Here is a 23,346-nt window from a genome sequence, read left to right as displayed (position 1 = left end):
ATACATGAACTTCTGCACACAATTTTCTCAAATCAGACTATGTGCAATGTAAGAAAAACAACAAATTTCTATATGCATGCGACTAAGTACAGATTCAACAGGCTACTAACCCTATTTCACCAATAGCCACTCAGAAAACAAGCAGAAGAGTATTTGCATGTTGCTCCCACAAAGCTAATTAATTAGAATCAGACAAATTAACTAGCTCTGATAACAGAAAAGAACTAACAATCAACATCCTCACAAACTAGAGCTATTGCTCTGTGAAACCCACAGGGGCAGTAGCATTTATTCTTCTGGGCAACCACTGGTATCCTCAAGACAACCTGGAGATATCATTTACATTCAGATCTTTGATTCAAAGAACATAATGTATTTTTTCCCCCTCAACAAACAGCAGAATAGACAAAGTCTACATGAAACAGGAGTCCTAGAAGCCTCCATCAAAAGGTAACACTAGCTGATTATGCAGAAAAGAAGTACTGTTAAGGCTCACGATATGCGTTTAAGACTCTTCCTCGTTATAGGAAGCTTCCTGGATTTTTCTTTTTAAGTGCATTTTTACTACATAAAACCATGACACTTCCAAATACGAAACTCAATTACTTTTGCAGTCTTTTCCTAACACTTTCATCTGAACATTTTCAAGTCTCTTAACAGTTGAGGGTTGTACAGTAAAGGGTTAAGGTATGAAACTTCATTTCATCATTCCATTATGATATTCAAAAATTAAATTCCTTTGAGAAATCTATGTTAGAAGATCCAACAAACTGAATAAACCAAAATTTAAATTCATCACAAAATGCCCTTGGTTTAATCTCATTCTCACTCAAGTCACCAGCAAAGACATCATTGACATCAATAACGAGAGGGTTTTTTGTTGCTGTTTTGACTGCAGCATCGGGGAGAAAGAATCATGTAATTGCTTTGAAGCCTTTTACAGCTACCACAGGAACCATTTCTTACTGAGCCTAGGAAGAGAGAAAGCTAAATTTTGAAAGGCATCCTACCCATGTTTAATTAGGTCTTGAATTAATGTTCAATAAGCACAATCAGTTTCACTTAACTTTTCTTAAAAAACACTCCAAAGCTTTATTTACCAGCTGTACGAGTCTAAAGTGATAACTTACATTGCTCAAGTTTTTTCAAGCATACATGCTTGAAGCATACATGCTTTCTGAAGTTTTAATGACTGTTTTCAACATATTCATGTAGATAAACCAACTGTTTCTGGAATGTGTTTTAACCCTCAAGACAGAGGATCATTTTTTCCTTTAAGAAAGCTAAAACTGCAGAATCAATAGGCGCTCTATCACTCCCCTTCCTTCAACATGAGGAAATAAAAACAACATTGTTCAAGAAATGCATTTTAATATGTTGATTTCTCTCAGGTCTCCCTATTTCCTCTCAATTACAAACTCAGGCTGCATATTTGTATGACATCTTTCACATGTGGAGTTCAAAAGAAAGTAGAGGTATTCCAGAAGGGAAATTGTCTCAGAAAGCCTTCACAAAAACTATGTATGTACATGTCTTAATTGGTTCTAGAGTGCCATTATTTCAATTAAAGCAAATTTTTGCAAGACAGTCTGTCTGGTTTCTTAAATATGAAATAGCTATTGCTTTCATTAATGCAATCTGATGACAAGCAGATGGAACGATTTTATAATCTGCTGTATATTGTTCTTTTGTCATTGTTTTACCCAAATGGATATTAGTCTTTTTTTTAAAAAAAAAAAAAAAAAAAAAAAAAAAACTCTGTCCTCACATCCACAAACTTATTTAATATGCAGGCATCTCTATCAGTTCCATGCACAGCAGATTTTCAAATTTTCTGCTTCAAGAACTCCACTCTAAAGAACTCTTGTGCAACAAACAAAAAAACTTAACAAAATCTACATAGAGGCAAGGAAGAATGGGAAAGTACACATGGTGGCAGAAACAGAAGCTTCCAAAAAACTGGAATGCTTTCCATGCTCACCCCCAGACAGACAACCCAACCTTGAATTTCTTATCTCCAACATCTCACTGCACAGATTTGCTCCTCAAAAATTCTGCCATCTCAATCATGCTAACTACAATCACCTCAACATTTCTAGATAAGCAGAATTGTCAAGGCTCCTGGGGGCAGGCGGTTGTTTTTTTTTGTTTGTTTGTTTTTTTTTTTTGTTTTTTTTTTTTTTTAAATCAGAAATGCATACTGTGCACGTTGTTTAAAATCTCGGCATCATTTCCTTATCGGCTTTTAATCACACAGACCCTTATAAAAAAAACTGAAGACAAACAAGATTACATTAATACAAACACATACAAGCCTCACCTGTAGCTTTCACCAACTGTTACAATCTCTACTTCACTGTCTGTCGAGGTAACATTTATTTCCTCATTGGCAGTGACCTGGGGAGTAGAGGATGCTTCAATCACCACAACATCTTCATCAATACTTCCTGATAGGGAAAGAGGAGGAATAAAGTTTGTATATGTCATCTCTCTCAAGAGCTGTCATTATAAGACTACTTCTTCTTCCCCTAAACATAAAAACATAAAATGTGTCAGTAGAGAACTGCAGTGCACATCAAAACATTAAATGCAGCTGTCAAATGACCTAATTATTAAAACCTGTAATTCTGCTTTATCAGTACATAAATTTTCAGTAGCTTTAAAACATACTGCTTAGAGCTATTCCAAAACAAATAATTAGTACATCTCAAACTTCCATACTTAATAACAAGTTAGCTACACAGTAAGACACAAAGTGAAAGAGAAAGGAGACAAGAGAGGAGGGGGGAGAGGGAAAGCAAGCTTCCATTCCACTACATATTGGAAACAATTCTTATGAATTTTATTAGCTGTAACACCAAAGAATACCTGTCACTTATTATGAAAACAAACCAAACTCTTCAGCAGTAAAGCAGTAGTGGTTCTTTATCATGAATAACTATTTTCTTTCACGGTTTTGTGGGTACTGAAGCCTGAAGGCTAAACAGCAGCAACAGGGCAAAAATTAGGCACCAGATATATAAATTACTTCTAAAACAATATACTGAGCACAGACCCATTGGTGCTATAAGGCATGTTAAAAATCTGTTTCTGGTAATGTTCACAATTGTATACTCTAGACAAAGTTAAAATAAAACTATCAGTAGTTAAGAATACTTAAATTAAGCTATGGGTTATTTCACTATAGAAATACCACTGGCTACCAAAGAACTTACTAAATAAATATGAGCTAGATGGCGTAGAAATGGCAAACTTCACCAACTTGAGATCAATTTCTTCAAGAAAGGTGCCTGAGCAATTAGGTCTCCTTCAAGTCAATATTATGTCCTGTATGGCCTGTTCTCAGCTGCTCTATGAAATGACAAGGCACATTCATTTTTTGTTCACACTGAGCACCAGCTTTCTGGTGTAGCAAAAGGACATATGCTGCTAAGATGCAGATTCCTGAGCTCTGCAACCACTCAACTACGCAGCTACAACTGAAATAGCAGAGACTGACAAACTTCAGGGGTGGGTGGATTTTTTCCCCCTCTCCTTGATAGATTCAAAATCCATGTTTCCAAATACCAAGCTATTCTAATCTGAAGTAATAACTGACAAAATCAGTTCTCAGAAGACATGTGAAAGTTTTGGGGAAAGAGAAACTGAGAACATTAAGATATCTGAAAAACAAAGCCCATGCTAACAGTGAAAATACAAAAAAAAGGCCATTTAGTCAAAGCAAAAGGCAGCTAAAGTCATTACCACTTTCAGAAGTAAACATCAGGTTTTTGACAGCTTAGAAGTCACAGGCAAATAAACAAGCAGCTTCTATACACAGCCACCATAGCTACTTGTCAATCCCCCCCCACAAAAAAAAGCAAAAAAAAAAAAAAAAAAAAAGGCACAAAACTAGCTAGCCAAACAAACGATGAAAGGTCAGTTAGGAAAAAAATGTAAGCATTCCTCCCCTCCCAGACCAAATCTGGGCTTCCAAACATGCGCTTCTTTGAAGTGCAGTAAGTTTGAGGGCACTCCTGGAGGTCCATGCAGCCTCAAATTTAATTTTCACTGAAAATAGTGACAGGTGCAAAAGCAGAAGATTTAGACTGAAGTACATTTTCAGAATTATAACAGACCAAACAGCACCTCCTTGAGGCCAAAATCATGCTGTGTAATTTAAGCATGCCACCTCTACATAAATACTGACAGATGTTTACCTCAAGATAACCAAAGAAAATTCACAAGTTAATATCTATACAATTCAGACATTCATCTTTATCATGGTTTGAGTATTGATTTTACTTAATCCTTTATTTAAGCAAACTTTTACTCAAGATGTGATTTTACAGTCTACCTATAGGTCAGACTGCAAAAACCATCAGGATTGTTACAAGTTCCAAAGTAATAATGAGAATCTCTAGGAAAACAGTCAAATTTGCTCTAAATAGAATACAGGTTAGCTGTATTTCAACTTTTTCCCACTTCCTACTGCTCACGCTTTTATAGCGTGTTCTGAAGTCAAAAGCACAAAGTGATTAAAAGGTTTTCATCCTGTAAAGTACTTTCAGGACAACTATACAAGTTATCGGTACACATTTCCTTCAAAATGAAGACTGTTATGGAAAAAAAGTTCTAAATAAGCAAGGTATTTGGTAAGATTTTATTCCTAGGGAAAAAGTAGTAATGCAATTAATGACTACATGCAATTTTATACTTACTTTTAAATAAAAATGGCTTCCATGTAAGACCTATTAAAAATTAGTCTAACAGCACAGCAAGGGGAGAAGTACACTCATATGAACTTCATATGTTTTAAGAACATTGTAGTTACTTGGGAGGACAGCATATAAGAATTAGACAAACTAGCCAATATAAACTTAAAAACTTTTGCCTGAAAAATGAAATAAAATTAGTTGAATAGTAAAACTTCAGAAAAAAAACATGAGTAACACTGGTACAATCTTTATAATCTTCTATCCAGTATGGAAGTATACAAGCCATGGAGCCAGCAGTATTAAATAGTATTAAAAGTTCATTTTTCATTGTCAGCAAGATTTACTATTTCTTCTTTGCCCCTCCTAAAACATTACTATAAGGAAGAGAACATGGTATTTGAAGTATCACGGACAAAACGGTGTCAGTTTATACTAACTTACAAAAGTTTCTACAAAGCAGAGCAAAGGACAGCGTTGTTAAGAAAAATAAAAGTCTTTGAAATAATCCATCAAAATGAAGTCTCAGAAGACAACCCATTTGGTAACTGAGAGCAATGTAGGGTGGGTGTATGCAGCACATGAGCAGCCACTCTACTCCCTATTCGTTGGTAGCAAGGAGAGTCTCCTGAAACTTCAGCAAGACCATATATAACTGCTCTAATACTAGAAAAAAAATCTGTTCATTTAAAAAGTAGAGGTAATTTTAAGAATTAAAACTGTATGATACTTAAGAACTAATGAAATTTAAGATGCTTTTTTTGAACACTCTACACTACCAAAACTGAGAAAAATAAATTCTCTGCTACATACATTTGAAATTCAAGCCTGCCAATTTGAACTTCTCAGAATCCAATTCTAGCAAAGCCATAATGTTTCTGTAGTTTCCCATAATGTAAGTCTGCAGGTTAGGTGCCTGAAGTTGAATTTTACTGAGATTTCACTTTGAGTAGTACAAGCTAGTTTGACGTGAATTTTAAAAGGGCATCACCCCGTCAGGGAGAAGAAATCTTCTTTAGTGAGGCGACTGATGTCCATAAATACAAAAAGGGATTTCCAGAGGTTTTGCTATATTGCTTCTAAAAATATTTGCTGGAAAGAATTTGGAAGCACTTGCAAACCTCGAATATTTATCACATACATAATTCTTACAAGCCATCCGATGAATCTATGGCTACACATAAGCAGTAAACAAATGAACAAATCCTGAAAGTATCTGTGTCTATATATTTGCTGCATATGTACCAAGAACTTGTATTTCCTGCTGTTATTTAGTAGGACATAAATAAAACAGAATTTGGCATTTCAGTAAATCCTTGCTTTAATGTACTAAATTATTGACAAAACATACTGGTGGCAGAAGGGTATGGAGAACAAAAAAAATTCCCAGAAATACACCAGATAAAATTAATGCTGAGAAATACATGCAAATATTTTGACCTTGCAGTCTACTATGAGAGACGTTTTTACACTGTCCATAATGACAAGGTACAGTGTATTTACTTGCTTTAATGTACACACCAATCCATGCATTAAAATCAACATTCATTCCAGACTGAAAAGGTAAGTAAATTCAATGTTACTTAAGGTATAACTACTACTGTCTTACTCTATGTATTGTCTACATTGAGTCTGCAAGAGAACAGCCAAATATGTATAATTAGAGTGGTACTATACACTAATTCTATATTCCTTGAAGGTGCTCTCCCCTCTCCCAGCACGGAGTGGTGGGGGAAGAGTAACCAGACTGGCAGTAGCAAAAAAAAGTTGTGTAAATCTATGGCAGGTACTTTGCATTACTGCAAGTATAATAGTTATGGTTATATACCAAAGAAAAAATTACTCTTCCACAGGCATAAACTATGTCTCTTTGCCACCTCCTGAACAACAAAACATAATAAGCAAATTATACTCTAGTTGTTTGTGACTAAATTAGCCTTGAGGCTGCCATTAGACTCACTCTACATTTTAAATGAACTGGCTAAAAACAAAACTTCTGAAAATTACAACAAGAGTTTTATTAGAGTCCATTTGATTTGAGTTTCCTGCCCTATCCATAGCCAATGGATTATATTTTACAATGCATGCAAACCACCAAATATTACCTCAAATATTAACATGCTTAGTAATTAGGTTTTGTATGTAACTAATAATCATTTTTCAAATATACAGTATTTCTTTTTCATTCTCTCCAGGAGACCTCCCCCCCTCACACACACACACCTTTTTTTTTTTTTTTTCTTTTAAGTCTAGTATTTTTAAAGTCTAGTATTAAAACTAGCATTCAGCCAACTACACTGGAGTATCCTGGCATGAATCCAAATTCAAACATGTCAAAAAGTGGTTTCACCCCTTAGAAAATCCCAAATATTTTTAACACTACGTCAAAGATTAAAATGATTTAGTAAGTAGAACATTACATTTTTAAAAATGTAATACTCCGTACCCCAATATTTAAATCTTTAAATATAGCATATATGTTCCCCAGAAAATTGTTAATTATGTCAGAATTATCTGCTAGGTACTATTAATAGACAACATGCAGTTTTGGGAGTCAAATACTATCAAATACTGTAATTAGCCAAAAATTATACACAATAGACTCTAAGCTTTGCTTTATACACAGTACTACTTAACTCTAAAAGATCATGGCATAGCTCTGACTCACAGTCAGAGATCAACTAATAATTAGTCATCAGCACCAATGTCCCATTAAGGACAGAAATATTGCTGGCCCAATATCCAAATTTACATTTTGCTGACTGTTGTCCTTCATGGACAGTAGCTATTGCAATATTTTTTCTAATTTAACTGCATACTATTGCAAAATAAATGCATGTAAAATAGCAAAGGAGATTCATAACATACAAATTCAAATGAGACAGCTTGACCATACCACAAGCTTACAGAAGGACTATGTGGTCTGGGGAAAACAGAAGTTTAAAACAAAAAGCTCCAGTGATAGAGCAGATTTGCTCTGAAGTTTCAGTCTTTCACTGGATCACATCACTGGCCCATCAAGGCTGACATTCTCTGTCAGCAGCAACAGGCAGAACTATCTGGTGAGAGCAAAAAAAATTCTGGCTACAATCGTTAGTCAAAAATCTCTCATATCACCCAACACAGCATTATAGATGTCAGAGAGCACATTATTGCTTATTCCCTGTTTATAGACAGTTGTCTGTGAACATGTCTAATTCCTTTTTAAACTTTCTTCTACTATCTGCCTCCACAGTATTTGTGGCAGTGAGTTTAAGGATCATTACATGGTTATCTACTTCAAGCTGAAGTAGATCTCCTACTAAGTTTCGGTAAGTACTCTTTTCAACTTTCACAGCTTTTAAGAACTAGGTTAGAAGATCAGTTTTTCTTTACTTGAGACTTACTTGAAACACACTTTTTAATAGCCGAGTAAAACAGGGAAAATCTTCAAGAACATACAAATTGTTTAGGAGCTTACACCCCAGTGGAAAAGAGCTAACAGGCAGAATTTAAAGGATCTTGTCCAATTGTGAACTATATACATGAGCTAATCCAAAACTGTACTATCATTAAACAAGCACACACACCTTAGTTCTAATGACAAGGCTACAGCAAGCCAAACCTAATTCTAGAACTAAGGTCTTATCAGCACAGAAAACTATGGTCATTATAGGGAAACACTGAAGTGAATTCCACATTAACCATTCTAGCTATACCTATCAGTAAATGTGAATTGGAGCTTTAAATATCTGCAATGTAATAAAAGTTAATAAGATTATTGCTTACAAAGCCATGTGCTTCTTTCTTCACCCCTTTTCTGTTCTTCCCTGCACCTTTTCTAGTAACAGGAAGAGTAGAAGAGATATGTATTTACTTCGTTGCCTACTAACGCTACTGAGATAAGAACTGTGAATTATGAGCTGCATTAGTTACTGAGGAGATAGTAGAGAACACTTCCGTTTCAGAGGGATAAGATAAAGGAAAAATAATTAACTACTCTAACAACAGGTAGTTAATTTCCACCTTCATTCCACTCCAACATCTTCCAGTGTTCACAGAAATCTGTTAAAATAAATATGCACCACTTCAGATTAACGTTTTCACAACTCTGACTTTTAGAATATCACGTGTCTATATTCAATGCTCTTGGAAATCAGAAACAAAACCCTTAGTAGAATCAAGAGGACAGAACGGAATAAATTCAGTCTCATTCTTTTGTAATAGAAGTCTATTTCAAGCCTCTTTGAACGAAAACTACAGCAGCTTACCATCAGCATTATATTCTAAGGAAGGAGGCAAGGCCTGTCTAGTACTTGCTATTCAAAGATACAAAGTAACATGTCAGACCGGAAAGAATTTCAAGCGCTATTAGGTCAGTTTTATGACTATGCAAAATTCCACACAACTTTTCTGTACTGACACTTTCTCATTTCCTGGAGTTCAGCTTTACTGCCAACTCACACCATGTAAAGCTACAAACTTGTTACAGTTTAGCTTGTGTCTAAAGTTCAGCTGTGTCCAGTTGATACTCCCAGCCCCTGTATATCTATCCATGTTGAAAAAAAAAAACAACAAAAAAACCCAAGTATCTGTATAGCAGGGAAGCTTCACTACAATGTGGCAACAGTAACAAAGTTGATCTCCTTTCACCTTTGTGACAAAAAAAAAATCTATAGGTCTGTACACTCTCAACGATTTATTATCTCTCAAAAATTTCTGCCACATATCCTTAACATAAATTGCTATTAAGCAGGCAACAGACCAATCAGTGATGACTCTTTCTTAAGAATTCAGTTATTTCCTTTAAATTTAAATTGCATTTTTTTTCCTTTTCTTCTCTTCCTAGTCTGTCCTCTAATAATTTCACATATATGCTACAAGCCTAATTCTTAGTGAAAATTCTATTTGAGCTTCAATATATTTTTCAACAGATTTATACTAACTTGCATGTGCCACTCTTGGGGCAGTAGGGAAGAGGTCAGCACCAATCTCTAACATCAAAGGGCTAGGAAAGCATTACTAGCAATACAATCCTTTCCTCATAGAAACACCATCCTGCTTTCTCACTGTATAGAGAAATTGCATAGTTACTTTCCCAACTGGCCCCATTTTTGTCCCAATTAACTCAATAAGTGTCTTATGTAACAGCAGAAACCTGTATAAATGGTTAAGCACACACAGTTTCACTAAAATTAGGAGAGTTGTAGAACAGAAAGCTGAACACACTTGTATCTCTGATGTAAATTACATGCTCAAAACCTTCCCATCAATGCATATTTCCACTGAAAACACCTCTTCTTATTCACAGGCAAAATAAGTCAGAATTACTTAACTGCTCACTGCATATCTTCATCCTGAGGTGCAACTGCTAAAAGACACCTTCTTTAAAGCATACCTTACTTCAGTTACAACTTAGTAACTGAATGTGTTAGTATTTATCTAAAATTAACTGGTGTAGAGCTAAACATTTTTTCCTTCATGACACGAGAATAAACATCACTTCATAAATGATTCAAACATGTTTTTCAAGCAGTATAAAAGTTACTGGACAACATATTCACATTTCCACATAACTGAATGAAATACACTGCAAATTCCAGTCTTCCTACCACCAAAATAGCATCATGCTGAATCACTGAATTATCAGAAGTTACCTGAATATTCATTGATTACTGTATCCATTCTTAAAAAGATCTGATCTGTCTCCAAAACATTTTTTTAAAAAAAAATGTTATGGAAACCTTCAGTATGGAAATACTTATGTTCCACACTTCCAAGTACAAAGTGGAGTTAACTCAACTTGTGGTAAGAGAATGACAGTAACTTTTAACAGTTCAAATACATTTAAAAACATTGACACTCTTCTCTAAATATATTTATTCTGGATAGAACTAGATTTTGCTTGAGAAGCCATAACCAACATTTTGTAATGCATTTAGAGCCTTCACTGCTGCATGGTACTGTGTACGTGCTTTCGCATAAAAGGACCTTTATTAATGGTCCTATATGATCTTACAGTTGCAAGTAATCCCAGTCTTCTCTGAAAATGGGAAGACAATTAACCTTGAAACCGAAAATGTTAACATAAGTTTTCCAAACTGATTTTTAAAATAAATGTAGACATCTCAGAAAAAAGTTAATTATTTACAACTCTCATCTTTGCAATGAGGTTCGATACACGTGTCAGAAGTGCAATTTTAAGCTTTAAAAAATTACATTTCTTTCTCCACAAATTAAAGCTGTGCAATAATCTTTCTGGTTTGGATTTTCTCATCTTGAGTTATTCACGCAATCCTAGCACCACACTAATGAAATTTCTGTATTATAAATTTTACTTTTTGTATTAAAACATTATATTGAAGAAAAACATGCAATTGATTTCCTTCTACAGTGGGTAATAGATAATAATCTACACTATTTAGTACTCTGGTTCTTTCCTAGCACAAATGCTGCCCTGACATTAACATACACACACTCACACACACACACACTCCTCTCCATCTCCTCCCAAATAAACAACAACATATTAACCTGTCCTTGCAACATCAATCATTTTTTCCTCAGAGGAAAGATCAGGACAGTCCCTGATATTGTTTCATTTTCTAAAATGAATTAGTCACTAGACAATAGATACATACAACATGGCTGCACAGACTAACACTATGCTTATCCTGTGTATCAACTTCCTCTCTTTAGAAGAGCTGGAATGAGTCATAGAAGGCATAAATACGACATTGTGAATGCTACTGGCAAATCTGTAACTGCCTTTCACTTCGCATATTTAAGAAAGGAAATCTAAGATAATTAGAGGGGGAAAAAAAAAATCATTAGCACCCAAGCATGCCCTAAAATATTATGCCAATACATACTAGAGAAGTGTCTATGTAAATTAACTGTAGAATTTCTGCATTAAACTTACATAGGCAAAGCACCAGCCAGACACATAACAGACAGCTTTACACAGCTTCAAGAACTTTGAATATTTTCTTCTTATTGTAATATTATAGCTAATACTGAAAACTGTTTCAGACTATCACAATGACTATTTTTATTAATAAACAGTACTCAGTTAATTTTATTAGCAGATGTTATTGATGTCTCTTTCTACATTCTTAAACCAGACAGAATTGCTATTCCTTCAACTTGTTAACAAAATTGTAATAGTCAACACCTTTGACACAATTTAACAATTAAAAATGAAGCAACTCCACAACATATGACTAAGCAGATTCATCAATCTGCCAGCAGATTGTTAGGTATCATTAACTTTATCTCTTCCATTAAAGGATTTTACATCTGATTAATTATATTGAAAGTTCTGAAATGTACTTTTCCCATCAAGAATTTATAGCATAATGTTCATATTATCATCATGATAAATGTCTGTCTGTAGTGCAAGTTCCTCAAAAAGACAGACAACTGCTCCAAAGCACCTACAAAAAAAAAGTATATTTTACATGATGAAACTCACTAACAGAAATACCTCAAGAATTTAGTTTTACCTGAAGCAACAGTTGTACTGTTCTGGTGGTTTTCGCTAGGTGAAACAAACAAGTCTTCCTCCCCTTCAGTAGATGAACTGGAGGAAGATTCACTACTGAGATCATTCTCACTGGAACTGCTAGAGCTGGGCAGTAAAGCATACTTTCTTCGAGCTAACACTTCTCGTTTTTTTCTCTGCATTAAAATTCGTTCTTTTTGGTTTTGGGTTCGCTGTGAGGAACTAGTTTTCACAAATCTCTTCCTATATGGAAGTCTTCTCAACGAACTACTGTGAAAACAGGGCCTTTTCATTAATAATCCAGGTACAGAATCCGCCTCAGTCCGAGGCCACTTTTGTGACCTTGCGCTGTGAGTTCTACCTGTAGTATTCAACACTGCCTGAGGGTGCCTGACAGGAGCATCTTTTTCTTCATCAGATGTTACTGTGTCAGAGTCTCCAAAATGTAGGCTAGATGAAGGTGAAGAGATACAGTCACTAAAAGAAGAATCATTGTCTTCACTCTGTGTTTCTAGATGCTGTCTTAATCCTAAGATTCCTTGGTTTTCTTTATCAGGACAATTTTGAGTATATGAAGGACCAGCCTGCTGGCTCTTGCGTTTTTTTCGCACCACAATACTTTTGTCTTGGTCTGTACGGTTGCCATTCATGTCCTTCTGCTTTTGAGAATCACCACATAAGTGAGAGAACTCATTCCCTACTTTACTGGCAATCATCTCAACCTCTGCAGGGAAGCTTTTGGCTGCCTCAATAGGCTCAGGGTTCAAGAGGATCCCCTTCAGACTCTCCTGTCTCTTTGGTGCATCAGAAGGAACTTCACTCTTCATATCCGCTTTTAAAGTATAGACTATATTACATTCAGGAGTCCATTTAGACATGGAAAGTTTTAAGAAAGGCCTAGAAATAAAATAGATATGCATGAAGAAAAACAAGCATTAGAACTTTCATTTTTGTTAGAGCAAAACTAAAATAATAGAAGTCATTTACTGCTTAGACTAATAACAGTGGGAAAAGCAGAAGAGCAGTAAATGAAAAACAACTGTTTCATAACAATATTAAGAATACGGCTTGACAACTTAATTCAAAATTAAGACAGAACTTTGAATTAAGGCTTGTATTTAAGAATAGTTCTTAAACTGTAGTCAGCAAATCATACACTCTATCACTTTCACAGAGCAAGTATCAGTGTATCATGACTGAAGAATAATTTTTTAACCATTGCTTAAGCACAAGAGTTTTACAGACTACTGTTTACAATGTAAAGTTACCCAAACTTAAGCTAAATAAATCCAGTATTTAGTTATCAGCTAAACTGTGCTTAACGAGGCCTATGTCTTCCCCTATAACTGTATAAACGGATAGTTTTCTTCAACTCCATTTAAAAGTTATCTCAAGGAATTCTCAACGTTGGAATTCCTGGTTCTGCAGAAATCCAGTACATGTAAATATCTCACATACAATAGATAGGGTAGTATGGTGACAACTGAGCTGTTAAAAAAAATTAGTCGTGATTATTTTCTGACAAGTAAAGGAATAAAACAGGAGACATCTGAACCTCATTATTCTGGGATAAATTAACAAAAAAAATTTTGAAGAAATCTACAGTTGCATCAATGGTGTAGAGCAGTGTACAGATACCACTATTTTCAGTCCATGTACCTTTGACTCTCTCCTGCAAGAGAAACTGAGCATATCATATCACATGTTCCTTCAATGGTTGGTGCCAGGGAAGTTCCCTTCACTGTCACAACCACAGGCTATGAACATGCAACAATGTTAGCCTCCAAAGGCTGTTCCAAAGAAACTCTTCTGTACTGGAAGACTTTTGAGAGTAATAATAGCCTCAGTAATATATTCAGTTCTCTCAGTAATATATTCAGCTCTCTCAATCTGCTTCATCTAGGATCTCTGTTTTCTTTTTAAATTCTCATAAGAAAGTGACACAAGTATTCTGTTCCACTACACTAAGAGTGCAAGCACTCTTTACTCAGAGTAACATTCCTAATTTGTGCCCCAAACAAATAAAATCACAGTAGACATTTGACACTTTTACTACTCTAAGCAGTTAAGTGCTCCCTCTTCCCCCTTCCAGGTTTGAAGGAACATCTCCTGAGCTCTTTTGGCGGAAATATTTTTGTAGCCAACCACTGTACCAGACTGCAGAAATGATCCATCTGAAAAACAAGTCTCACAACCAAGTTAGACACCAACCTGATTCATAATATAAGCACATGAACAGCTACATCTGACTTAAAACAGGCTGCACTAAACAACCAGAAGGCTGCTCAAGAAATGTGTCTGTCTATACCCTGTGTGGAAATAAAGATCCTCCATCAGCACAGGAGGAATATCCATAAGGCCATGAAAAAGTCTAAGGCAGCAACAACATGATCTGTGGTAGGCTAAGTAGTATTAGCTACACAGCTCCATGATCTTCTGCCTGAACCTCTAAATTACTTCTTCAATTTTAACACTTTCCTACATTTGTTGCTAACATATAATGCTCTTGTTTTGATTTTGTGTTCTATGACTTGAACAAGATTGAGACTATAGCACAAGGCCAAATCAAGATTTCTGAGACTGTTTCCATATACTGATGCTTTCAGAAGCAGCTGTGAGCTAGTTGTTTCTAACAGACTCTTAAGTATGCCTTATCTGAGTTTGCAAGGGGTATAAATCAAAGTGGTATTCCAGACACACTGTTCTCTTCATAGTTATAAGCAATTAAAATAATTCAAGTGAAGTAGACTGGAATAAAAAATTTGCATAATGCACAAATACTGCAATACTATTATCTAAAGAAGCCACAAAATCCACTGGAACTTTCCAAACAGATCAAGAATCTTGAGAATCCTAGTAGCCTAGCTGAAAAGATCCATTTGGATGATCTCATGGAGAATTCTACAAATATTCTCAACAATTACTGTTAAATGTGAGATCTATACCAAACAGTATCTAAAAAAGTACTCCTCCTTGAATAGATGCACACCTCCATATATACACACACCATCTTTCTTTGGAAAAATTAAGACCTAAACTTCCATTTTGTAATATTTTAGAGAAGGATAGCAAAACAGAATTCAAATCTGTTACATGCATACAGAAAGCAAGGAGCATAATTTTTTTCTAATCTTCACAGGGATATCTTAAGGCAGTATTTTTTGTACAATATTTATGCACCACTGTTTCATGGAAGTAAAACACTTAGTCAAACTTTTCCACAGTCTATGATAAAGCCACTCCCTCCCTCCCCCCCCCAAACAATCCTGTATTTTAATCACAAGTATGTCAGAAAAATCCTTGGGAAAAAATGTTAACTTACTGAGATAGCCTAATTCCTTTGAAGATAATCATGAGTTACCATCTTATACTACATATCCAGCCTATTCATGACAAAGTTTCCTGTCCTTTTAACAGGATTAAAAAAAAAAAAAAAAAAGTTTATTTAATTCTGAAATTTTCTTAAGAAATAAAGTCTGAGTAAAAAATAATACTTTCTTATTATACTAGCACAATCATGCGCTAGTTTACAAAAGGATTCAATTCTACTCATTGAATCCCTTGGTCTTTTTCCTGTTTTACTCTTTCATACTGGTAGAGATTTTTACAGTAGAGTGTAAGTTTTGCATTCTGAACATAACCACCTTTGTATAAGCTCTGTCTACTTTATTATTTTTTTTGCTGTAACTTAAATAACTCCGTACTTCAGTGTGACAGCATCTGTAATAAAGCAAGAAAGCTTACACTTTGAGAAACCTCAAACTACTTTAGGATGACAAAAACACCAAACCACCATACAATGAAATCTAGTGCATCTGACACTGTACTAGCTTTTAGTCTAACAAGTGACCTGAATATAATAGCCAGCTAACTCAGATTCAAATATTTGGTACATTTGCAATCAAATAAGGATTGAAAAGTGCACAGTAACTTAGAATTAAGTGAGCAATCAAAAATTCTACATTTCTGCTAACCAATACAGAGCTCGAAGGAGTATTTACTCACAGAGAGCTGCTGGCTTTTGATTAAAAATTACACAACAGCTTAAATTGGACTGTGTTTTTGGAAAGAATGGTTGCAATCAACAATTACAAATAGTCCATTCATTCACTATTTAGAAATGCTATTACAAACCTTTGAACTGAAAATTTGACCTAAAAAGGCAGTAGGTAGGAAGATCATATGTATGATTTAAAAAAGAAAAAAAAAAAGCAGGTTGGTTCTTTTATTTTAAATTTAATCTAAGAACACTATCTTAAAATAATCATTTTCAGAGCCAAAAACCTAAATTAAAAGCAGTGAGACTTTTGTTTTTTGCAATTGAAAAAGTAGAAGTGAGAAGTAGAATAATTAGTGATGGCCACAGAAAACAATTCTTCAAACCATGACTTTTTAACTAGATTCCAAGTAATCTCAAGTATTTTCAGTACTGAAATGCACAAAATATGAATATTACTTACAAGTCCGATGCTTTTGCACTAACTTTAAGACAAGCTTTAGGAGAGCCTACAAAAATACTATGCAAGCGATTAACACGATTTGGGAATGAGATAATCTATTAGTAAACATTTAGAAGATCCTACAAAATCTCCCATTAGCTAAAAGTAGTCCTCAGAAGCTTTTTCAAAAATCAACAAGATGCAATAAATAAGTTTAATCAGCATGGAAGTATTCCTCTTTCTTAAAGCATTTGCCCTAACTTGCAGAGCCAAGATCTTAAGAAGGAAAAAAGGGGTAACATATTTTAGCCATTTAACAGCCCTTCATTAAGTTTTTAACTTAAGACAGGTATCAGAAAAGTATAAATAAGTAAAACAGTTATTCTAAGTCCCTCTCTAAAAAGTATGACTAGATTCCGAATCATGAAAGAACACAACTCTTGCATCCTTTCATTTCACCAGTTCAGATAATACACACATACCTAAACCTCGCTAGTCAAAAGTTTATTCGAGTATCTTGTATTTGACTAAAGCACCAGACAACTTGATAAAAAGCAGCACACAGAAAAGCTGCATATATGAAGAAGTTAGTAGCATGTTGTCCCCCTTCCTCTCTCACTACAAATACAGTAATTTCCCTGTGCCCTTATGCACTCTCCACCACACAGAACCTGAATCCATTTAACAAGCAACTCAGATATCCAAGGTTAAGCCTAGGGGCTCATGTAGATAAGAATTCTACAGAAGGCAGCTCTGGAGGCTAGCAAGAGCTGGCAGACATACCACCACCACCACCACCTCAGCAAGCACAGAGCAACTTCCACTTCTAAAAGGTCTGAGATAATACAGAAATATTTTATGTATTGATCCAAGTTGCTACATATACTGGAGAAGCTATTGAAGAGTTTTACAAAAGGGAATTTTCTATCCTTTGTAGCTCCTTTAATTTCCTCTATTCACTCCTAATTGCTTTTCTCTTTGCATATGCTAACAGAGCCAACCACTAACTTGTAAAATTAATGCTCTTTATAATACATGGCTTCTATTAGATTTTAGATTTAAAGTTACTTTTTATTCTGATAAGCTAATAACAGTAGTACTATTATCTTCATGAGAAAACCTCTTTGTTGAGGTCTGGTTTGAACACAGAAATCTTAAATGTTTTGTATATAGTTTTTACCACAGTAGGTACATGAACTGACAAACCCAACTATCAAAAAGCTTTAAGAATGGACCAGCAAATAAAAGTACTGTATATAAGCAGCATTTTGGAATGCCAACAGTCATTTTTTTCTCCTCTCATAAAATGCCATATTTTTACTCTTTTGGGCAAAGAAGTTTAGAAAAGAGGTCATGCAAGACCTTTAGTAAAAGTGAAACAACCTCCAATTATTGTTACTTCCGTTTCTCAGTGGAGAGAGCATAACAAGACTAATTCATGAATAATTCTAACACATCAAAGGAGGTTGACAATTTAAGGCCACTTGAGAAGCTGCACCATCACTACAATCCCATGGAGGTCAAGTCTCAATGCTATCATACCCTGCTGCAATACAAATAGAGAACTCTGGAGCAGTTCATGAAAAAAAAAAAAAAAAAAAAACACTCCCTACCCTGGAAGGGCCAGTGGTGCCCTATTCACTCCTCCCCTATCAGGCACGGGCAACTTACACAACACACAGTCACAAGCATCCAATATTTAGCTTAACTATGAATAAAAGTGTAATCAGATTTTGAAACTTTATTGCACTGTTCTTCACATTTGATTGTTTTTCCTTTTCAAACAAAAATTAGAAGGCCAACATAGTTTCCTAAAAACTAATTAAAAACAAGCTTTATAAGAGCACTGTCCCATTTTAATTGATGAAAACAAAGAACAATCTGATTGTTAAAAGTCCTACGCATATTTATATAGCGGCAGTCATCATGTATTTCACAATTACGCTGTGAACGGACTGACCTTATGTAATGTCAAAAACATCTTTACTCATAGGACAATGCGAAGTACCTGTACAAACCGCAACCAATTTCCTTTGTTTTCATGTACACTATGCCAGAATAACATGAGTCAAAGTCTGAAGACAAGTTCTTGCACATGGTCTCCCAAATGCACTCCATTACATTCAGCCCAGATGAAAGTCCATCTATGCTTTGCAGAGGAGTGGTACAGCTCCATGAGCTGGAGCAAAGCAGGCAGGCTCACCTGGTCCGTGCAGCCAATCCTAGGAAGTATCATTAGCAGTCATGTAGCCAAAGTCTAGAAGGCCTCCTCTCAAAGCGAAACAAATCAGTTATTTCACATACCACACTAATCTTATCAGCCTTTGCAAAGGCATCTCAAAGGTAACTTCAGACCAAACTAACCAGCTGCAGATACACCAGTAACAAACCTCTGGAGCAGCACAGTCTCCTTAATTTCATGTTCTAGAAGAATTCTTTCCAGAGACCACATCTGTTTCTTCAGGCACAAGTCACCTCTGATCAGTGTAACAATGATCTTGCAACAGAAACTTTAGTCCACCTATACTGTAGATGCAAAATGCCTGTAATGCTATGTAGTATTCACCTCTGAGGCCACTACTGTTTCTTAGAGACAGATGATTGAAATCATGTCACTTTCTCATGGATCTTTTAACAGAACCCAGCAACTGAGCATCTACAAGTAGACAAGCTCTTCCCTAGGACTAGATGTATGGCCTGATTCCAGCTGGAATAGACAAAATGCACAGAGCATGCACAGCTGGATGTGCCTCAGCTAGATGAGCTGGCAGGCTAAGAACAATTCTGTGCAGAGTCCTATGAATGACAAATAAAAGTTCTCCTGCAATCTACTACAAACCAGTCTAAGATAGCACAACACCATAAAAACTTCAGCATCAATCAAGCGCCAGCAAAGCACTGGCATACCCGTATCCACTTGGACAAGGAATGTACTTGGCTTTGCACAATGAATGCAAGCAGGTGGATTTGACAAACATGGCGTTCACAAACACATTCTTCAGTCTAGACATTTCTTTGCTCTGTCCTAAGCTTAAACTCAGTTAACTAAACTAACACTATGTAAATCATGGTTTTAAGACATAAGCATTATGATTTGGCAACCAAGAACGTTTTGGCTTCAGTGAACTCCAAGACAAACATAATAGCAATGAATCTGGAAATAAGGAGTTGTATTTTTTATAAGAGAATGGCAAAATATGTTCTTTTATTGGAACCTAAAATCTTAAATAGGTATTCTCCTTCAACCATCTTTAAAAGTATTGTTTCAAGAGTCAGCAAGAAAAATTCTGGATTACAAAACCATCAAATTAGAAAATACATATATTTATTCGTCTTTCCAGCAGTTTTGACCTTTCAGATACATTCAAGTGTTCTTACACAGTATCATTCTGCAAACACTTGTTGATGAAGACATAATCTTTGCCACAATTGCTAATAAGAACTTTGCAAGTGAGAATTATGAAATTAACCATTGAGACAATTTCAAACTGTTCTCCCAGAAAGCTGAAGATTCTGCAGTTATTAATCCAAGTAGATCTACCAGTTTACTGGGAAAAGACAGAGCGGCAGGGACTTCCCTACTCTTTCCACCCACTAGAGCCAAGTGGCAGTGGGTAAAAGCAAATATCTTACTGTTGACAGCAGCCAAGGTGTTAGAACTACATTTTATTGGCATAAAATGCACAGAAGAAAGTCTCTTGCTAGTAAAGTATCAGTCTAGCCTTCTCAAAAGAAATTTCACTTAGAAAAAAAAATTTGCCAAGGAAGACATGACTTTAAATCACCTTAAGTGCTTTCCAAAAAGCACAAACTATAAAACAGTAAGATAATTAGAAAAGTTGTCTTACTGAAAGGAATATTCTTTTTTTCCCCTTTCCTTCTGCCCAATTAGGGGCCTCCATTAGGCTGATACTAATTCACCAATAAAAATATTCATGTAGACATTACCTCTCAACTTAAACCTTGTTTACTGAAGAAAGTGTACCATTTTCCCCCCCCATCACAGACACTGAGGCTCAGGGTGCTTTTGATGTTTGTTTTACAAGCAGTGCAGATTTTGGCAGCTGCGGACCACTACAATTTGTGCTGACAAAATTTAAGTGACAATGACTGGGAATGATTATCCATATGTTGCACATAAATATTATACAGTATTATTCAATATGCATGTTGATAAATCTCTTCTCTATTTCACTGATGTGCAAATAGTTGGAGCAGATCAGGATGATAAAGCTGACCTAAAGCAAGCTGTGCATTAGTAAAGCTGTTAGGAAATCTCTATGCAGCATCTGCCTGTGGCAAATCCATCTCTCTGCACTGTCAGCATTGTTTACATGTGAATTAAGATTCATTCACCTCATCTTTTCCCCATTTATTCAACTGCCTGACAACTTAGCCCTTGCAGTTCACGGGGGGAGGAGGGAAGAGAAAGGGGAATCAGAGGGAGGGATCACACCATTAGTTAAAATTTCTCAGAGTATCTTCACCACTAGAGGACATATAAACAACTGGAATGAGAGAAACTTGATCTTGAAAAAACACAGTAATTGCTGTCACCTAAACATAATTACAACATGCCCACCTCCACTAAAAGATCAGACTTAGTTACAGTTGATCTGTTTAGGCAGTTCTGCAAAGTTATTAATTTGAAGAAAAATGCAAATCATGGGTCAACTATCATATACTCTTAATATATTTTTACAAAAGCCATTGTTTACCAAAAAACACTTTAGAAAGGTCAGAATGTTTTCATCCAAATTTTAAAAGGACACCTAAAATACATACGAACAGAGCTGTTGCCCCTCCCACCCCACACTACAGATAATTGCAGTAGTAGCAGCCAGGGCTACAATCATCAATTAAAAAAAAAAATCTATCTATCTATCTATCTATCTATATATATATATATGTATATAGATGCTTAAGTACTCAAGAACTTAAGAGTTTTAAAAGCATGAAGCTTGGTGTCTTACATAAGTATGTAAGTAAAGTGAAAAAAATGCAAGTGTGCACATAGCCTTTCCTGTCCTACGAATTCAATGGCAGGTCATTTTGTATAGCGGATGAGAACATGAGACAGATGACCAGATGTCCCCTTTACCAAATGAACTAAGATCACGTCTTTATCAACCCTCGCACATATGTGGAAGCACAGTCTGAACCAGTGATAATCTTGGCTAACAGCTTTTTTAGCCTCAGGTAACCCCTCTATCCAACAGAAAAAGGTATAGAAATGTTTAAATGAGTAAATTGATGGAAAAGTACTTTTTATTTTAAAAAGTTATGAAGTATTCCAGATCTTTCAACGTGAATTTTCATTAAGTTTTTTTTTTCCTAACTATCCACAATTAATATATCTTTGGAATTTTCCACTAGTTACAGTAAAGACAACAAAAGGCCTTATCCCACCACCTAAAAACCTAATTTTCCAACATTGATTTATAACACAGATATTCCACCGTGATAAAAGCTACTTAAGTACCCACACCAGACAGTTAACTTCTATATTTTGATTAAAGATTAGTTTCTGGAGGGATCACGCTAAGATGAAGGACTACTAAGGTAACACCATACCTTATACATTATGTATTTTTTGTGAGGGTATTTGAGTATCAGGAATTAAAAGCATCATGCAACTAGCTGTAGTAACAAGGCCTTGCTCATAGGTAATCATCTTCAACCAAGGAAAAAGCTTACTCAAAGAGGAAAAAAAAAAAGCACAAATGTGTGCTTAGCCCTGATTTCTGACTCACAAACCCTTAAAGAGCACATAGATATCTAACTCTCTCCGATTTCCACTAAGAGTTACAAACCTATAAACCTCTGAAGATCCTGGCCTACATTTCTGGATAAGCATTGCTTCCTTGTTTATTAGGCAAAAAAAAAAAAAAAAGAAAAAAAAAAGAAAAAAAAGAAAGAAAAAAAGAAAAGAAAAAAGGAAAAAGGAAAAAAAACATTTTTTTTTCATATGGGTTAAGAAACAGAACACCAGCCTTTGCAACTAAAGCAAATGACGTTATATTAAACATTACTACATACCCAAGCAAAGCTCAATTTTGTAATAGAGAATTTGTGACAGATTTCCAAGGAGACAAAACCCAAGGAGCAGTATAGCTCCCTGCAGCGAAGATTTTGTTCTGCGCGTCACGGAGGCGCAGAGAAGATCGCCGCGAAGGTCCCCCGGCCTGCCGCGCGCCCCCGGCAGCCCGCCGAGCAGGGGCGAAGCGGCCCCGCCGCGCCGGCGGGGCGGGCCCCGGCCCGCTCCCCCCGCCGGCAGGCAGTGCCCCGCGGGGACGGCGCGGGCCCCGGCCCCCTCCGCACCCCCGTACCTGAGAAAGCAAGGCCTGGGGGAAGAGGCGGGTCCCGCCGACGGCCCGCTCAGGGTCGGCGGGGAGGAAGCGGCTCCAGCGGGCACGGGAGGGACCCCGCGCCGCTCGCCTGGCGCCGCCCGGAGGCCGCGGCCGCCGCCTCCTTCGCTGCGCCCCCCGCGGCGGCGGCGCCGCGGCCGCGCGCCCCGCTGACACGCGCCGAGGCGGCCGAGGTTTTGTTTGCTGCGCAGCCCCCTCCGCCGCTCCCTGCCTGGGCGCAGCGCGACACTCGGCGCTGCTTTACAGCAGTCCGCAAAGCGCAGCCGCGCCGGCCCGCGCCCCTCCTTCCGTCAGGCGCCGCCGCCGCCGGCCGCGCCTGCGCCGCCCCCTGCGCCCCCTGCTGGGCGGCGGCGCGGCGCGGC

At 36.5% G+C, this 23,346-nt stretch overlaps 1 protein-coding gene across 2 annotated transcripts in view; it reads right to left on the bottom strand.

The window, feature by feature from the left end:
- The window catches only part of RNF111 (ring finger protein 111), a 48,331-nt gene extending 25,250 nt beyond the window's left edge, over positions 1-23,081 (bottom strand). The window contains exons 1-3 of one of the 2 annotated variants that reach the window (XM_062583341.1): positions 22,946-23,081; positions 12,179-13,074; positions 2,321-2,447 (exon numbers count right to left, since the gene is read on the bottom strand). In XM_062583341.1, coding sequence (XP_062439325.1) covers positions 2,321-2,447; positions 12,179-13,055 — 1,004 coding nt within the window. In that variant the 5' untranslated portion in view covers positions 13,056-13,074; positions 22,946-23,081. Of the gene's footprint in view, positions 1-2,320; positions 2,448-12,178; positions 13,075-22,655; positions 22,760-22,945 lie in introns of those variants that run through there. The other variant, XM_062583340.1, reaches the window with a different exon arrangement.
- Positions 23,082-23,346: the final 265 nt, after the last annotated feature.

The sequence above is a fragment of the Rhea pennata genome, chromosome 10 (genome assembly GCF_028389875.1).
Source record: "Rhea pennata isolate bPtePen1 chromosome 10, bPtePen1.pri, whole genome shotgun sequence".
NCBI classification, from domain to species: domain Eukaryota; kingdom Metazoa; phylum Chordata; class Aves; order Rheiformes; family Rheidae; genus Rhea; species Rhea pennata.
This window is presented reverse-complemented; position numbering and strand designations above follow the sequence as displayed.